General features: G+C 39.5%; 1 protein-coding gene across 6 annotated transcripts; it reads right to left on the bottom strand.

Moving 5' to 3' along the window:
• Nucleotides 1-87: 87 nt before the first annotated feature.
• LOC106943138 (transcription factor E2-alpha-like) lies at nt 88-16,466 on the bottom strand. Of its 6 annotated transcripts, none has more exons than XM_015026486.1 (17): nt 16,341-16,466; nt 15,883-15,955; nt 11,348-11,421; nt 10,240-10,312; nt 9,565-9,605; nt 8,850-8,973; nt 8,427-8,479; nt 5,975-6,074; nt 5,503-5,636; nt 5,248-5,398; nt 3,967-4,025; nt 3,741-3,819; nt 2,453-2,539; nt 1,151-1,227; nt 881-1,051; nt 658-763; nt 88-560 (listed from the first exon to the last, which is right to left on the bottom strand). In XM_015026486.1, the coding sequence occupies exons 1-17, from the start codon at nt 16,392-16,394 to the stop codon at nt 352-354; spliced, it is 1,665 nt and encodes a 554-aa protein (XP_014881972.1). In that variant the 5' UTR covers nt 16,395-16,466; the 3' UTR covers nt 88-351. The 6 variants fall into 6 exon arrangements, with proteins under 6 accessions (XP_014881972.1, XP_014881973.1, XP_014881971.1 ...); XM_015026487.1 differs by having other exon boundaries at nt 881-1,054; nt 3,741-3,750; XM_015026485.1 differs by having other exon boundaries at nt 89-560; nt 881-1,054.
• Between the last annotated feature and the right edge of the window lie 353 nt (nt 16,467-16,819).

Below are 16,819 nucleotides of genomic sequence, written 5' to 3'. Positions count from 1 at the left end.
CAACGAGAAACAAAACATTGATTTAAAAAAACAAGATATATTTTTTTTATTAAAAAAAAAAAAAAAAAAAAAAAAAAAAAAAAAAGGTTAAAATATAATTAAAAGCCCAAAATGTTTATGACATTCATGCCTCTAAAAAGTGCATGCAAACTTATGACCAGAGCTGTACCTTGCTAAGTAATTTTCCTAATTTGTGCTAGACGTTTAGGGGACCATCACAATAAAAAGCACCTCTAAACAATGGCTTGTTTTTAATCACATAACAGAAATTGAATTAGCTGGTAAAACGCTCTAATTGCTGTTATATTATCAACATTATGCCGAAGAGTTGTCTAGCATATAATTATTTTTCTAATTCTGCTGCTGCAAATATCCTACTTCTATATAAATCAAAATAAACATTATGGTGCAGTTATGATTTGGACACCTTGTTCGAAGACGAGCCTTCAGATCTTTTCTGTCGTCCTCTGACTTGTCTGTAATTGAGCAATTCTCATCGTCCTCTTTGTCTTCTCGCTTGATAGCTGTGCCGCCGGAACGATTCCCGCTTCCGGGCAGGCCTGCGCGCACACACACACACAACAATAAGATGCTAAGCAACACTTTTACTTATTTATGACCTAAAATAAAGATTGCAATGAGAGCAGAAAAATCCACCTGTAAATCCATCCGGCTGAGAGCCTGAATGAACAGATGCAGGGCCGTGATGCAAAACTCCTCCACTAGAGGGCAGACCAACTGAATCCTCAAGGTGGCTGGAAACCTGTAAAGCAGTTGTTTCTGTTAGTGCTGGCTTCAAAGCAGAATAATAAGTGATGTGGGCAGCATGACCCCCTCGGTGACCTGTGTATAGCATTTTAACTCTCTTCCTGAATCTCACCAGTCCTTGCAGACGACTGGCCAATCCGAGAGCTGCACTGTTGAAGCCCGGTGCGATCCCTAACCCAGCCGACAACAGGCTGTGCATTTCAGCAAGTCCCGGCCCTCCCTGTCCGCTGGCGTGCCGCTGAAGGACATTGATGGCTTCGTCCAGACGGTCCTCCAGTTTACTCTGCTGGGGAGCGGGGAGAAGGGTAACACATGTAAGATTAAGCGTCTTATATGTAATCGCGCCCTGTTTTTACGTTAAACGTCACACAAAGTGGCTCACCATGGACTGAATTCCTCCCTCAAAGTTGGGTGACGGGGTGGCCTGGCCTGAGGACCGAGTCCACTGTGATGCAGAACCTTGAAAAAGAAAAACAAAAAATGGTAAGAAGGTTCATTCCTATAGATCAGACAAGTGTCTACAAGACAGGGAGGAGATTTATTAATGGAACGATTTGCTGTTAAAGTTCAGAAGCAAGGAAAGGCAATTTTATCTTTACAGGACGTTTTCAGCAACAATGAAATTCGCAGTGTTTCATATGATTAGAAGGAAAATGAAACAACAAACAAGCAGGAAGCATTACACTGCAGAGGCAAAGTAAGGGAAACAATAACAGGTTAAAATTTTATGACGTCCCAAATGTTATTAATCAATGTGGCTCTAAACAAATTCATCTTTAGCTCTGAGGACTCGTGCAATGATAGGGATTTTTAGATTTGAAGTGCATGATGAAAATAAATGAAGCGATTTGATCAAGATGATGTTGAGAGCCACAACAAATTTCCAGAGCTCTCAGTCAATTTATCTAATTTTGTGCAAATGCAAAAAGGCTATGATTAATCTTTGACAGATATTTCTATAGTGATCATCAATGACAGGAAAGAAGAAAATAATGATAAAGGAAGAAAGGAGCTAAATGAAAAAGATAAAGTAAGGACAGAAGGAGGAAAACAATGGATAAAGCAGTGATAAAAATAAGTAAGAAAAAACAGAAACTAAGATAGAAAAAGAAGGAAATAGTGAAATGAACCAAGGATAAAATTAAAGGGGATAAATAGCAGACAAATGGATGAATGGAGACAACTTTTAAACAGGAGGTATGGGAATAAAGTCTTGAAACACAAGATCTTCCCATACTCTACTTTTTCTATCTTTACCCAGTATAATAAAAAAAAAAAAGCATGAGTCATGTTCCACGTTTTTCCACATTGTGTAAAAACCCTGAAATGTGCTCATGCACACAATAAGCAGAAGTTTTATACTCGATCAGACTAAGGAGAGCCGGCCGGTTTTACATTTTACAGTCTGCGACTTTTACCTAAAGCATCACTCAAAGAGCGAGCGTAGAAATCAGGACTATGTCAGTCAACCTGAAGAAACGGGCAGAAACGTCGTGACAGTCGTTTGCAGATGTGCTGCGTGAGCTCTTGTTCAGAGGCGGAAAGAAACAGACGAAGTTCGGGCCAGCAGTTATGAAAACTGAAGAAAGCAAAAGCGCGTAATCGGCCCTCAGACGTCCCAGATTGTGGCAGGTAGCCATCGGCTCAGAACGTCCAGACACCGCCAGGACCCTGGTACACCCACCTACAGTCTGGAGACGTCTGGTCGCACAAGCCAGAAAACATTCTTCTGACGTGGAAACAAAGCCAAGCTGACAGTGGGTGCTTTGGTCTAGCAAGTCAAAAAAAACAAAAAACAAAACTGAAACGCTCGCCTTGAACAGAAGGCCGTTTTGATTGACTACTGTCTGAAACAACAATGCAGCACTGAGGAGTGCATTGGCAAAGGCAGATTCGGTGAGGCCGTTTCCAAATTTGTCAACGTGCAGATTGAAAACGATCCAAACGGGGATTACAAACTGTGATTTCAGCCACCAGAAGAACAAAAGGTCGAGCTACAGATGGTATGAAAAGCATAAAGCTCTTATTACGGGATTACACGCGGAAACTGTCGAAATCTACGGATGAACTGCGGCAAACTCCTCCAAGATGCCAAAAAATAAATACATAAACTGCTTCCCAACACGTTTTGAAAACCGAGCAAGGAAAACAACCATTTCAGAGAAGTTCTCACTTATTGCCGTTATTGTTACCAAGTGATTCGATTTTGCAGTATGGCACTTTTTGTTATTAATAATAATAATAATTAAAAAAAAAGAAATTCAACACATCAATTTCCAGAAGCCACCCCAACACTTAATGGTTATTTTTGTAAATCTAAAACACATTGTAAATACGACTTTGTGTTTTTCAGGCAATAGTTCAAATTATTTTCTTAACTTTTGCATCGTTTCAGTACTTTATACACACAGGGTGTCATGAGTTAATGCTTGGATTGATTGAAGAGAAAAAAAGGGAAGTGACCCCACCTTGTTTTCATTTTTACTGTATTTTCCCTTCCTCTCTCGTAAGCTATATCAGGCTGGTGAGCGTACATGAAAGTTACACTGTGGGTGGAGTGACTTTAAATAAACATGAAATCAAGAGAAATGCCGCTTTTCTGCTGTAAAAGTAGTTTTTTTTTTTTTTTTTTTGAAAAAATTTGAATAAAGAGGGGAATTTTTTTTTTTTTTTAAAAAAAAAAAAAAAAAAAAAGATTTTACTACTTTGCTATTTTCATCTTATTTATTCACATTAAATAAATCTCCAATATCTGATAAGATGATTTGTTTCAGTAGTAGTTTTTGTTGCACAGTTGCTAAGTTCAGACTTTACTTATAAGCTTCTAACTTTGCACATGGTTGATGTATTAGATACATTTGGAACAGCATTTTACTGTCGCACAAACGCAAAACTTTAACTTGACATGTTTTCAGTCCGTTTTGCACCCAACATGTGGAGCTTCTTCTTCAGATTGCACGTTTTCCACTCACCTGACACAGCCTGTGGTGAACCGGAGGGAGTAGACGGCGACGGAGGGAAAGCGTTACTGTTTGGGTCTGAAGGATAAATCTGAACAAAGAAGTTCTGATTTTCACTCAAAATAAAAATGTGTATTACTTCCATTTATATTGCCTCAGAAAACGACAAATAATCTGTAGAGTCCTGTGTCACTAACAGTGTTACTTGATTATAAATATGTACTCTACAGCTACTTACTGATGCCAGGGCTTTTCCAATCTCGTCACCCGAACTTCCTGGTACAGCACCCCGATTTGCTTCGTAAATAAAAGCAGAAGATATTAATTGGTTTCGGTGTACAGCGTCTTGCAAAAGTATTCATACCTGTTGAACTTTTCCCACATTTTGTCATATTCTAACCACAGACTTTCATGTATTTTGTGGGAATTTTAGGTTGTAGTAGTGTGAAAATACGGCACAACCGTGAAGCGGATGGGGAAAAAAAGAACATGTAATTTGCTTTTGTTGTCCTTTTGTGGTTTAGCAATTAAAACCTTATAAAAGTGTGGCATGCAAATGTATTTAAATGCTTTAGAAAATGTTTTAGTCACTTTTTTTCTACATCTAGAAGCTGACATTTTCCTCTATCCTTCTTTGCATAATAGAACACGGTCAATTAGAATGGATGTAGAGCTCAAGTGGATTTAGGTCTGGATTTTGACTAGGCCACTCTAACGCTCGAACATGTTTCATTTTAAACCGTTTTCATCACAGCTCAGACATTTTAGGGTCGTTATCCTGCTGAAGGAGCCTCAGGTCTTTTTCAACCTTTAATCCCTGTTAAAAAAAAAAAAAAAAAAAAAAAAAAACATCTCCCTCTGTGGCCAGATTTTGTAGAGGAGCTGGATTAATCAGCCTACTTGTGCTTTTCTCTTTGTATGTGTGTATCCTGTTTTGATTTGTCTTTCTGTCCATCTGTGTCCTAAATAACACACATGTACGGTATATACTACTGTGCACAAGTGATTTTTGTTTTGATTTTCTTCTTGTTCTCCCATACTGTCCTTAGTTGGTATATACTTTATTTTTATGAATAAGAAAAAAAAACGACGGCATATGATCAGAGTACATTTCTGCTCTTTGGGTTGCAGACTGAAAAAACAAAAATGAAAGAAGAGCATCTCCACAGCATGATTCCGCCACCACCGTGTGATGTGAAAGGAGCTTAAAAAACTTGAGACTGGAATGTAAAGTAAAACGCTACTGTCCCTCCCCCACTTGTTGCTGTAAACCGCAAGACAATTTTTCAGCTGAAATTGAAATGAAAGGTGGTTTATTCAAATTACACTTCAAAGTTACGCATTATTTTGTGTTGGCCAATCAGAAAATCTAAATAAATTACTTCAAATCTTCCAGTCGTAATGTTATAAAATGTAAAAAGAATCAAGGGTTCTGACACTTAATTTGGTACCTATATAAATATATTAAAAACAAAATTACTCTGACATTTGAAGCTGAAATGGCACACAAATGACTTACCCATAATCGTTTCAGTGCCAGCGATGGGGGGTGTGTGGCTGGGGACTCCGAAGCTGCTGGAGCCTGCGTGGAAGCTGGTGGGATGAGCTCCGTTCACTTCGCTGCCATGCAGGGGGTAGTTCTGGGGTGAGAGGGGAAGGGGATGCCGCTTCTTAAAAGAGAACATCACATACAGCGTTAAGGACGCAGAAGCTTTAGTGGAGAAAAGAAATTTAACAAAAATTAAGGAGGGGGAAAAAAGAAAACTGAACACACCATTCTGTCTTGAGGGTTTATGGCAGTGAATGGACCGTGCTGGCCCAGATGGGGGGAGTTCCCCAACACGGCAGAGTATCCAGGCTGAATCATCGACCCGGCAGAGCCCCAAGGATCAGAGGGCGGGTGGGCATCTGTCAGGGGGAATCCAGCAGAGAAACATGGAAAATAAGGCAGAGCCACAACCAGACGCAGGAGAGAAGACAATGAAGGCCACATATGAGCCGTGTCATATCAGCGTGATGACTGTATTCAACCGTGATTCACCGTTTGACCCGCGGGGCTGTCGGTAGCCTACAACCACAGCACCTACGGCTCATCTGGACAATATCACAGTAAAGGAACCGACTCTCCCAGCTGTGCTGGCTTCAAAGGAAAATTCCAGGAAATTGTCGTCTTTGCCAGACTAAACTTTTCATCTAAACACAAAGAACTAGGAGAGACTCCAGAGGAAAATATTGTTTCAACTGACCTTGCATGTAGTACGCTGGTTGGTAGACATTTCCTGCTTTGGAGGCTGGGAAGCAAGTGGTGTCCCGATTAAAATCCTCTCCTGTGGCTGTGGGGTAAACCTACAAATAGAAAAGTGAAATGATGACCAAGTCTGACAGAGTGAGCTCGAACCACATGTTTCCATACGCTGTACAAATAGACAAATTACCCCAAATGATCAGACTAATGTTTCTCTCTTTTAGATTGCCCAAATAATTTATATCTGCTGAATGCCAGAGTAATTTCTACAAATCCAACAGCTTTCTTACATTTTTTCCTAATATGTACCAGAATTTCCTTTGAGCTGTTTAACTTGGTTCAAACTGTTTTGGTCTCCTTTCACAAGCTCATATCAACGACTTGCTGGAATTTTGTCCCGTTCCTCCTGACAGAACCGGTGTCACTCAGTAAAGGAGCCTTTCTACGCTATTATTTTCTTTCCTCAAGATGCCATCTATTTTATGAAGTGCACCAGTTCCTCCTGTCGCAGGCCACCCCACAGCACGACGCTGCCACCACCATACTTCACAGTTGGGATGGTGTTCCCAGGCTTATTGACCCTTTTCATCCAAATGTAATGATGGTCATGATGGTCAAACGGCTCCACTTTAGTTTCATCAGACAGTAAAACTCGAAAAAATGAATGTTTTTGTCCTTTAGTGCATTTTTAAACCGTAACCTTGCTTTTTGTGTTGCTTTTGGAGCAATGGCTTTTTTCTCTCTGCGTTGCCTTTCAGCGATGTTGGTAAACAGAATGTGTTTCGCTGTGGATAGTGACACTGTCTCACCATCTTCAGCCAGCGTTTTCATAGGGTCAGCCCCTTTGTTCTAAGGATGATTCACAGATTTCAGACCAAAACTCATTCTCTTCTGGGACGGGAACAGTCATCTCATCACTGAGATGACTGTTCATTCAAAAGGCATTTAGACTTATTTGTGATTATTTGAATGGACTGCACTTTCACATATTTGGGAATTGTAACTAAGAATGAACCAGACTTGTGCAGTTTCACTATTCCCTTTTTCAACTTGGCTGATTTTTTTTATTTTATTTTATTAATCCTTGATGTCACACAAGGTACCCGTGTTTTCGAGGTGTTCATTTAACTCAAATGTCGTGAATGAACATGTCAGAAGCTTACAAAACTATTATGTTATCATCTGGGTTTTCCCTGATTGCTTAAAGGGAGAATAATATCAGTTCTCTCTTTAAGAAAACCATTTTAAAAAAAATAGCAAATATAAGTAATTTTGGTCATCCTAACTATATAATTCATTATTAGATAGTATAAAAAGTATTTTCGATATCGTGTAATATTGTTACAAAAGAAATACACTTTTTTGAGTTTGCATAAAATCTTTTTCGTAAAGCTTTTACTACAACACGCTTAGCTCCGTGTACGATCGAAATCTATTTCCTTTTGAAGCTGAAGTGCTACTCAGGCTAACATGGATTTTACTATCTGGATGAAATGACGTTTCTTTAGATTTGAAACTAAAGATGAGACAGTATGAAATGTAAAGAGCCAGACTCCTTTTCGAGCCCATAAACATATTTCAGTGTATTACGCTGTTAAAACACAGGCATGGAGTTCAATCTCCTTAACAAACAAAGTTTCGACCAATCAAATGCAATCTTCATATTGAGGTGGGAATAAAGAAGCCACTGTTCTGTACCACCTCCGTCCAAAATGAGAAAATCAAGAAACCAAGTATGTCTGTAAAACTCTGATCATAGTAGGTCTGAAGTTTTCTTCTGTAATTTGATTAAACAGAGAAAAAAGGAAGAGGAAAAGAGAATGAAGAGGAGAAGAGGGAACAGGGAGATGCACTCCTAATTACTGAACCATCTGCCGAATCCTGGACAGCAGCCAACTCCGCTGGCAGCTGGGATGGAGGGATGGGGGAGGGCTGTTGTTTATGGTTGTAGAAGAGGAGAGAGAGCGAGGCTGTGCGAGGTGGGGCAGCGAGCAAGAAAAAAAAAATGAGGAAACAGGGTGTCCATAGAGGGAAACATTGAGGGAGGGAAAGAAAGAGAGGGACCAAAAACCATCAACCCCCTCCAGCACAAAATCTCCTCGGCGATTTGATGAGTACACTTGGCAGAGAGGACGAAGTGTGGCCACAAAGCCAAGGGCCCACAAGTACAACATACTATAAATATATGCTGCAAATAAGTGACTGGGTGAATAAGTGGCTTGCCCCCACTGTTGCCTTTTGACTTTGCTGCTGAAGAAGCACAGATGTTCGACCTAAAAGGCCCGCGCCGCTCCTATTATACCGCTCGAGATCCAGAGGAAGGGCTCCAGATGCAAAACTAAACGGGAACATTTTCGTTAGGCTTAAAAACTGAAACTTTTGGGATACATGGAATCAACGTTACAGACCGAGGTGTAGCACAGGGGGAAGGTTTTCTGGAGGTGTCTACTTACTGAGGAGGGCAGGCCAGGAGGAACCTTGCGGATCTTTTTTGGCTGCGGATTTGCTGGGAAAAAGACAGAAAGGAAACCTCATAAAAATGAAAAGATTGATATCTAAAGACAAAGCCACTACACAATACGTAATAAAGGTTTTCCTTTTAGACCTATCAGCCTTTGTGCAGCCTCATAATTCCTGCACAACCAGAAAAAAGTTCTGTGTATTTCTGTGTACTGAGAAGGAGGTAATGCTACTTTCTCCACCGAATAAGAAGGAAGAACTCGAAACCACGTTTTAACACTTACAATAGAAGTGGTGGAACCCACAGATGTAAATATAGATCAGAACGGAGACATCATTTGTAAAACAAAAACCAGAGGAGACAAACGTACGTCTGATGAAAAGAAAAAAAAAAATGCACATGCCTTCATTCTTACCAGTGAGGTCCTGTGCGGGTCTCTTCCTCTCATAGGATGAATAAAACTGGGAATTGGACTTGGCAGAAGGCGGAGAGAGGCTGTCAGGACTGGGCAGGGGTATCTCACTTGGCATAAAACCAGGCTACAGACGGTTTAAAGAGAAGAGAGGCAAAAGCCCGTTCAAACAGCAGTATGAACATGTAGAGAAAATTAAGGTTATCATTGATATGTATCTGTCTTAAAAATAACCTGTTTGTTGTTATAAACTGAGAGCTCAGTTGATTTCTGGACTTAGACGTGAAGGACAGCTTTAATTGTTAGAGTAGATTAGTACTCAGAGATAAAATCAAGACTATATCACAGCAAATTGGAAGGTGAGGAAGTTCTGAGTCTGGTCCAAATGATATTTTTTTTAATCACAGATGCAAAATATATATATTTATTTTTAACATCTTTGGCTTAATTACTGCACTGACTATGTTGCTTTGCAGCAAATTGCCTTTTTTTGAGCCTCTGTATTCCAGTTAACAATTAATCAGTTACTAAATTCTTTGACAACTATTTCAATAATCGTTTAATCACGATTAATCCGATTAATAATTGCAGCCCTATTTGTATCCACAAATCCATTGCGACAGTGGTATGCTTGCATGAATTTATTTTTGTGTTAATCTGCAGGTTTCCCTTTGTCACGTTGTTGCTGGTATGACTTTATTTTCTTTGAAAGACTCACCTGCGTCCCAAATGATGAGTATGACCCTCGTTCAGCTTTCCCTGTTAAAATAAAGAAAAAGATTTGAGGATCGTTAAAAGGCAAATGTTATGTATGTAATCACACTGCCCTGCCATTCATCGCATTTGCAAGGTGAATGTATATGCTGCAGTGTTTAAATGAACCAAATAGACTCATTACAAATGCTCCAGGGGCAATTGTATCCAAACTCTGCCCCCTCCGCTGACAGTTAAACAGAGAAGCGCTATAGTCCACTGTTTTCCCCAGGGAGAGCCCTGTTTGTGCATGGGTGCCCTCCCTTTACACCCCCCACCCCTCCCATAGCGAACACACACAAACAAAGCCCTCCTCCACATCCTCCCCGTTTGCCCTGCTCCCCCTCATCCTGAAACATGCGCTGCCCTAAACTGCCACATGAGTGCCGGACTTGTGAATGGCTGCTCTGAAAAACAAACTGCTTGTTGTTCTGTTCAGTCACACTGTGCATTGATGTACGAGTCTGAGTGCCAGTTAACACATTCCTCCATCACTTAGTCCGACACTGACAATTTTTTTTTTACCAATTTGCAAAAATGAAAAAAAAATAAATAAATAAATTTAAAAAAATAGAAGGGATGATTTGAAAGTGGTGATGTCTGTGCTTCGAGAGCTCAGATTGAATTAAAATCTTCTTACCAGCAATGCCTGGTCCAAATACGGGGGTAGAGGCCAGACTTTCTCTCTCACTGTAAAGGCCCTCTTCGAAAACCTGAGAGAAAGAGACGGAATAACACTTCATTCGTAGTTGCATCAAAAATAAGCAGATGGCATCCTTTGATTTTCAGTTCATCTGCATCAAAATGCAACAACATAATATATTAATTATAAGACTAATTGGATTAATTGGATTCATCGTGATTAATTGATTATTGAAATAATCGTCAACGAATCTAGGACTTGATTAATCGTTAACTGGATTTCACAGACTCAATGAAAGGACATTTGCAGAAGAACATGAAGTCAAATATATATAAACATATTCATTTGCATTAAAGATGTTTTTTAAATCCTTTGTAAATATGTTCCGCCTAGAACTCCTCATGTGGCATAGTTATAGTTTGACAATTTTCAAATTCTGTAAAAAAATAAAATAAAATAAAATACATTTTCTCTCAAGCACCTTTTGATATTTTACAATTCTGAATTGGTTAATGCAAAAATTAATCATTTTGATCAAGCATACACTAAAAGAAGGCTGTGTTATTGCACTGTTGGCAATAAAATGTTTATTTTGTTATTTTAAAAAATGCATTGAATTATTTGTTCATTTGCATATTTTAATATTATTTCTAATATTGTGTAAAAAAAAAAAGGCTTAAGTGGTTAAATGAAACATCTACACAATGTGATAATCTTTTTATGCAATTAATTGTATGAATAATTGGTTACTAAAATAATTGTTAGTTGCGGCCCCGAATTTTACTATTTAACTTTAAGCACGAATGTAATATTACTGCATACTTTCAAAGTCACCTGCTATTATTTTAATAAGTTTTTTTCTATGTTTTCAATCAACATGTAATTGGAAAATAACAAATTACACTCTTGTTTAAGCCCAGGAAGGCAGGTCACAACCCAGCATTAATCATCGGCAGCACTGGTAATGCATAAGTGGTCAAATCTAGAGCACTTCATAATGTTGCAGTCTGTGTGTAAAAGAGGTATAAAGCAATAAATCACGCAACACGTGAAGAATAACACAACATCTGCTGCACTCTACGGCCGAGGCTAAAATAAATCATACCCTTCCCTGGTTGAAAGATGGACTAGTCTGCTCCCCTGGTCCCCACGGACTGGACCCTCTCCTCTCATCTACACCTGTTGGGACAAAAAAAAAAAACTCCGTCAGCCAAAAGGTAATAGCATTATGATCACAGATTTATGTCCCCGTCTTGCAACAAATGTGTCACTTGAAAAAGTGACGACTTGCTTTGATACAGGTTTTTCAGGCTCCTTAATGCAACCTACATTGAGAAACTTCAAAGCTCACAGAGCGAGACAGCACTGTGACGGCGCTGTCACATAGTCTGGATTTGAGCTGTAGGAAGTTTGAATAATTAACACCCAGTACGAGGCTTCCAGAATCATCCTCGACATTCCTCGGTCTCCCACACTCCACTCCTTTACGCTTTTTCCATGGCAACACTCATTCATAGCCCATTTGTTCCCACACGCTTAGGCCCACACCTTCACCTTAGCGCGAGGCTCACCGTCCAAACTCACACGGCTGGCATGTGCCATCGCGGGCCGGAGCAGCTTTAAGGAAGGGATGTTAAAGATTTGTGGAGCAGAAATCTCTGCCCAATCCCCTCGCTCTCAAATCTCCTCTCGTACTGCAACACAGCATCTCTTGGGGAAATCTGAAGTTTAATTGCACTCGTATTTGCATAATTGTGCATATTAATGAGGCTGAGCCCTATGAATATTCATATTTTTGTTTTGTTGTCTAATTAAAAAGCTAAGGGGGGAAGGGGGGTGCGAGAATCCTGACAGGATCAGCAGTAGAACAGAATAATGGCTCCATAGTGCCAAAAGCAGCTAGATTGCAGTGACAAGTGTGAGCTACACGACACCAGCGGAATAAGAGATGAAGGAGGCAATTTCACGTCCCCTCTCCATGTCTGACTGCCGCTCTGCCTGTCAATCAAAGCAAAACTTACACGTTAGACATTTTAGCGTGTTGTCATCAGCAAGCACCTTCAATCAAAAAAATAAAAAAATAAAAAAAACACCAACAACTTCTGATATGTTTTAGATTTGAAACTTTCTCTGCTTGAGTTAAACACATAAACAGCAACCAGATGGAAGTAAATATCGTTCTACTCATCGGGCGTTCTACTGTCGGCATCAACATCGGCCGATACCGATGTCGATGCCGATACTTTGTGCATCCCCAACAACCCAAGATCCATCAACAACAAGCAACAGTTAGATACAATTCAATTCATTCGCCAACCAAGATTTACTCTAATCCTAGTTTTTGACTCAATAAAATACAATCTGACGCTATTTACCATAATACATCAAGATGAACCAAGTGGATAGCGCTTTTTGATTGTTTGAGAGCAAAGTTTATTAAAAAAATAAAAACTTCTTTAGCAAGTAGACTTGTGTCATAATTCTACAATAACCCCAATTTCAGTATGGAAATTTTAACTACTCAGCATTAGGCGGGTTAGATTAACAACAAAAACACTTGTTAAAATCGTAAAGAAGTGTGTTTACATCTGCTCATACTTGTGAATGGTTTCACTCAGAGACATTTAAAGGAGGGTGTAACTGTGAAATAACAATTCAGATAGTAAAATTACTTAACACTACAGGGACAATTTGAAAAAAAAGAGACTAAAATAATCCAACAATAATGGCAGAACATTTTGCTGCCGATTAGGATAGTGGACATTAAAAACTGCATGTTTTTTTAAAGCGTGTTTAATTCAAATCACAGACAATGAGACATTTAGTCAGGAACATGTTGATCTACATTATCACGATGAGCCACTGGACTCATTATAAAACCCTAGAGTCAGTCACAGCTACAATTTTTATTTGAACAAATCAGATTATAGTCCAAGGTTTCGTCCAAAAACTGCAGCTACTCTTGGCTTCTTTGCAGTTACACTTGCGCTGTGCATACTGCTGAATGAATCTCAGTCTGCTGAACCTAAAAAATGTTCCTACACTTTTCACCAAATCTTTCCACATCAAGATTTCTTACAATGCTTCAATTCATTTAGTTTAATGAGTGAATATTGATTCCTACAGCAGCTACAGCAGACCATACTGCTGATTGCTAGTGAAGCATGACACTAATATTGATTTCGAACATACTAAGTTTCATTAGTCCTACAGAACGCCATGCCAAAATCACAAATATCAGCTCAGACAGGCTACAATATCTATAAGCAGGAAAAGGAATAAGAGGATGAGTAACAGAAAAATTCTCCCGAGAACCCCAATGCACTTTTCCTCCCAGCATGCAACACCCCTTTAAGGTTGGCTGGTCTATAATTACACAGCACAGACAGAGCTATCGGAAACAGACAGACAGCCTGAGTCACCGACTTTGTGAGCGAAACGCAGGCAGATATATTGACCAAACATGCAGGCATGTCTTGGTTTTTACTGGAACGCTGCCCCAGGCCAACTACAACCGAGCGGTCCGTTTGTCTGCGCGACTTCTTCTTTTCCCTGGAAAAGTGAGTCACGCAGACACAAAGCGTGATGTCAGATACGATCTCAAGAGAGAAAACACTGTTAATGAAATAATGAACAATGTACAATGACACAGGGCTGACTCTTTAAACCTGTTAGTCACAGGAGACTTCCTAAGTGCAGGACAATGTGACATACTATCCTTTAAACGCACGCAGCTTACATTCGACTGTTCTCCAGCGATAGTTTGGATCTTTTTTTTTTTTTTTTTTTACAATTTTTACAATAATAAGCAGTGGATCGTCAGACTTTACACAACAGACCTTCATGTAACTTTCCCACCTGAGTTTTTCAAATTCAGTTTCACATCTGCTTGAAACAAGGAACCTTTTCATGCAAATTTATATCACAAGCCAGTCAGAATTTCTACCCATACCACCCTAAAAATACACGTTAGGAGTCTCGGTTTCTTGTGAACTAAAAAAATGAAAGCACACGCAAAAAAAAAAAAAAAAGAAAAAGAAAAACAGTGGACTGGATTGAACAGATATGATAATCACTGACAGCTCAGAACAAGAGCACAAAAACACATGGTAAAGTTTCACATTTAAACCATATGAATTGTGAGGGGGGAAAAAACATGTAAATGACTACTTTAGAGCCATATGGAAACTTTTAAACCCATCAGGTGTCTCTCATGGTGCCATGTGGGCAGGTATGAGACTAATGAGGAATGATGATGACCTCACGTAGGACAGTTTCATGGCATCACCACACAGTAAAGCCCCAAAATATTCATAACTCTGGCCCATATCCAACTTTTTTCCAATCAAGAAGGAAATTAGACATTCATCTCATAATAAATAATAAAACAATGTAGAATCAGTTTAGAAAAATTAATGAATCTGTTTTTAATTTAGATTTTATTTTTTTAAACTTTCATGTTAAAAATTACTTTACTTTTCTCAAATGTTTGTGGTTTTGAAAGGGTAACTTAAAAAAAAAAATCCTTGGCATACCTTGGCAGCAGTAACCAGCCCACGCTTAACTCAGTATGTGTGTAAGACTAATGACTGTTACATAATTACTCATCAGGAATCAAGAGTTTGGAGCTTTGATATTAGACATCAAACAGCACAGCTCATTTCAATGCCAGGGGTGTGTGCCTAGGGTGTCTGGATTTCCGCTGAGCCTCTTATATCCTCTGCTAAAACAACTCCCTAATTTGAGCTAAGTAGCTAAAAGTCGCTTCATAATTTTCTTTTGTTGGGTGCATTTACTTATTTCATTGCTGCAAAAGGTCCAACTCTGAGGTAAGCACTAAAAATAAACAAGTTGTTCAAACTCTTGAACAAGAGTCTTAGGAATACCTGCTAAGCTCAGTTCAGGCATTTCAGATGCAGAAATGAGGAGCGACCTGTTCGAATAGCTCAAAGAGCCCTGGTACGGTTCCTGTGGGCCGTAGGTGCCTCATGAGAAGCCGTTAGGATTGATAACATCTACATGCCTCGTTTGTAAGAGCGCGCCCGATCCTTACAGAAGAACAACACAAGTGGCTTTCTTGTGAGTAGATGAAACAGAGCCCCTGATAACCCCACCCAGCAACCGAACGTGTCGTCTTTGATCTTCCCCTTGAATATCGCGTTGCTCTCTGATGCTTGTTGAAAGACTTAATGCACCTCCAAAAAACACAATGGTAGCAGAGAACTTTGTTTTGTCTGCGACTATTGGGTCTGGTAGAGCAGGGAAACGGCGCCTGGGGTCGGCATATAAAACTCCAGCAGACATACAAAAGCACCACCATCCGATTTTTGGAGTGTCCTGGTTATTATTTGACAACATTGACGTTGCATGCATGCTTTAAACGCTAATATGAGGGTTGGATTTGTGCATCTGATGATGAATTCTCAATTTATGAAAACTAAAACAAGGAAACGGGAACCATGTATTATTCTATTACAACTGGAAAGAAAGCAAGAGAGTAAAAATGAGGTAGTGAGACTGGAGATGGGCTCTAATAGATTTATTTTTAGAAAGTCACAGAAGCATTACCAAGCAATACGGCCACTGACTACAGGTGAAGGAAAGGCAAACAAACCGTCTCTTTTGTGTATTATCTCTTACCGGGACCTCCAAACTGGCTGCTGGCGAGAGTAGTCGGCCCATTCTTTCCATTCGAAACTGGAGGTTCAAACATCTGAAAGGAGAGCAATAAATCTGTAAAAACCACGGCAAGGCAATAAAACATTTGAATGTTCCCTCGACGTTTATGCAAACGTTGATCAGAGCGTAATCCAAACTGTCCTACGTGCTTTTGCGAACAACTGCAATAAACACAGGGCAACCCGAGTCTTTCAGCTATGATTTGTGACAAAACAATAAATAAATAAGTTGAGCCAAGACAAACAGAGCTTTATATATATAAAAAAAAAAAAAAAGCATGGCTGCTTAAACACATTTCTTCCTCATTGAGAATGAATCTCATTCATTCCCATTTCGAGGTACTCGTCACCAGGTTTGGTGCTTATTGTTAAAATGAAATGGATTACGAAGGCAACAATGAGGCTTAGCAGGGGCCTTACCGCACTAAAATCCAGCAAGTCGCTCAGCTCCTTGTCGTTTTCCACTGTAGCCATTCTCTGATGCTGTTCACTGGGCCTTTACAGTCTCAGCTACAGACTACAAGGACAAGCACAAACAACACGACGTCATTTTGCGTCAGTAACTCGATACTGATTACATTAAATGCATTGATTAAGATTACCGTTTTCTGCACTGTGTATTTTAGTGTAGAGAGCTGTGTAAACGCTGCATTCCTCCTTCAAAACATCAGCCATGCTGACAACAGCAAATGTCGTTTAATCTTTACATGGAATGTTAAAATCGAGCTTCGTTAGAAGAAAGATGAACAACGCCCGATTATTTGCTATCACTAATTCCCAAAGAGGATCGAATTCTCCCTGTGCCGCGCAGCTGGAAATGCTAAAGGTGGATCGCCAAAAAAAAAAAAAAAAAAAAAAAAAAAAAATAAATTTTTTTAAAGAAACTTGGTTTCAAACCG

This window comes from Poecilia latipinna, unplaced genomic scaffold (genome assembly GCF_001443285.1).
Source record: "Poecilia latipinna isolate Pla-1442-1.1 unplaced genomic scaffold, P_latipinna-1.0 Scaffold4912, whole genome shotgun sequence".
Taxonomy (NCBI): domain Eukaryota; kingdom Metazoa; phylum Chordata; class Actinopteri; order Cyprinodontiformes; family Poeciliidae; genus Poecilia; species Poecilia latipinna.
This window is presented reverse-complemented; position numbering and strand designations above follow the sequence as displayed.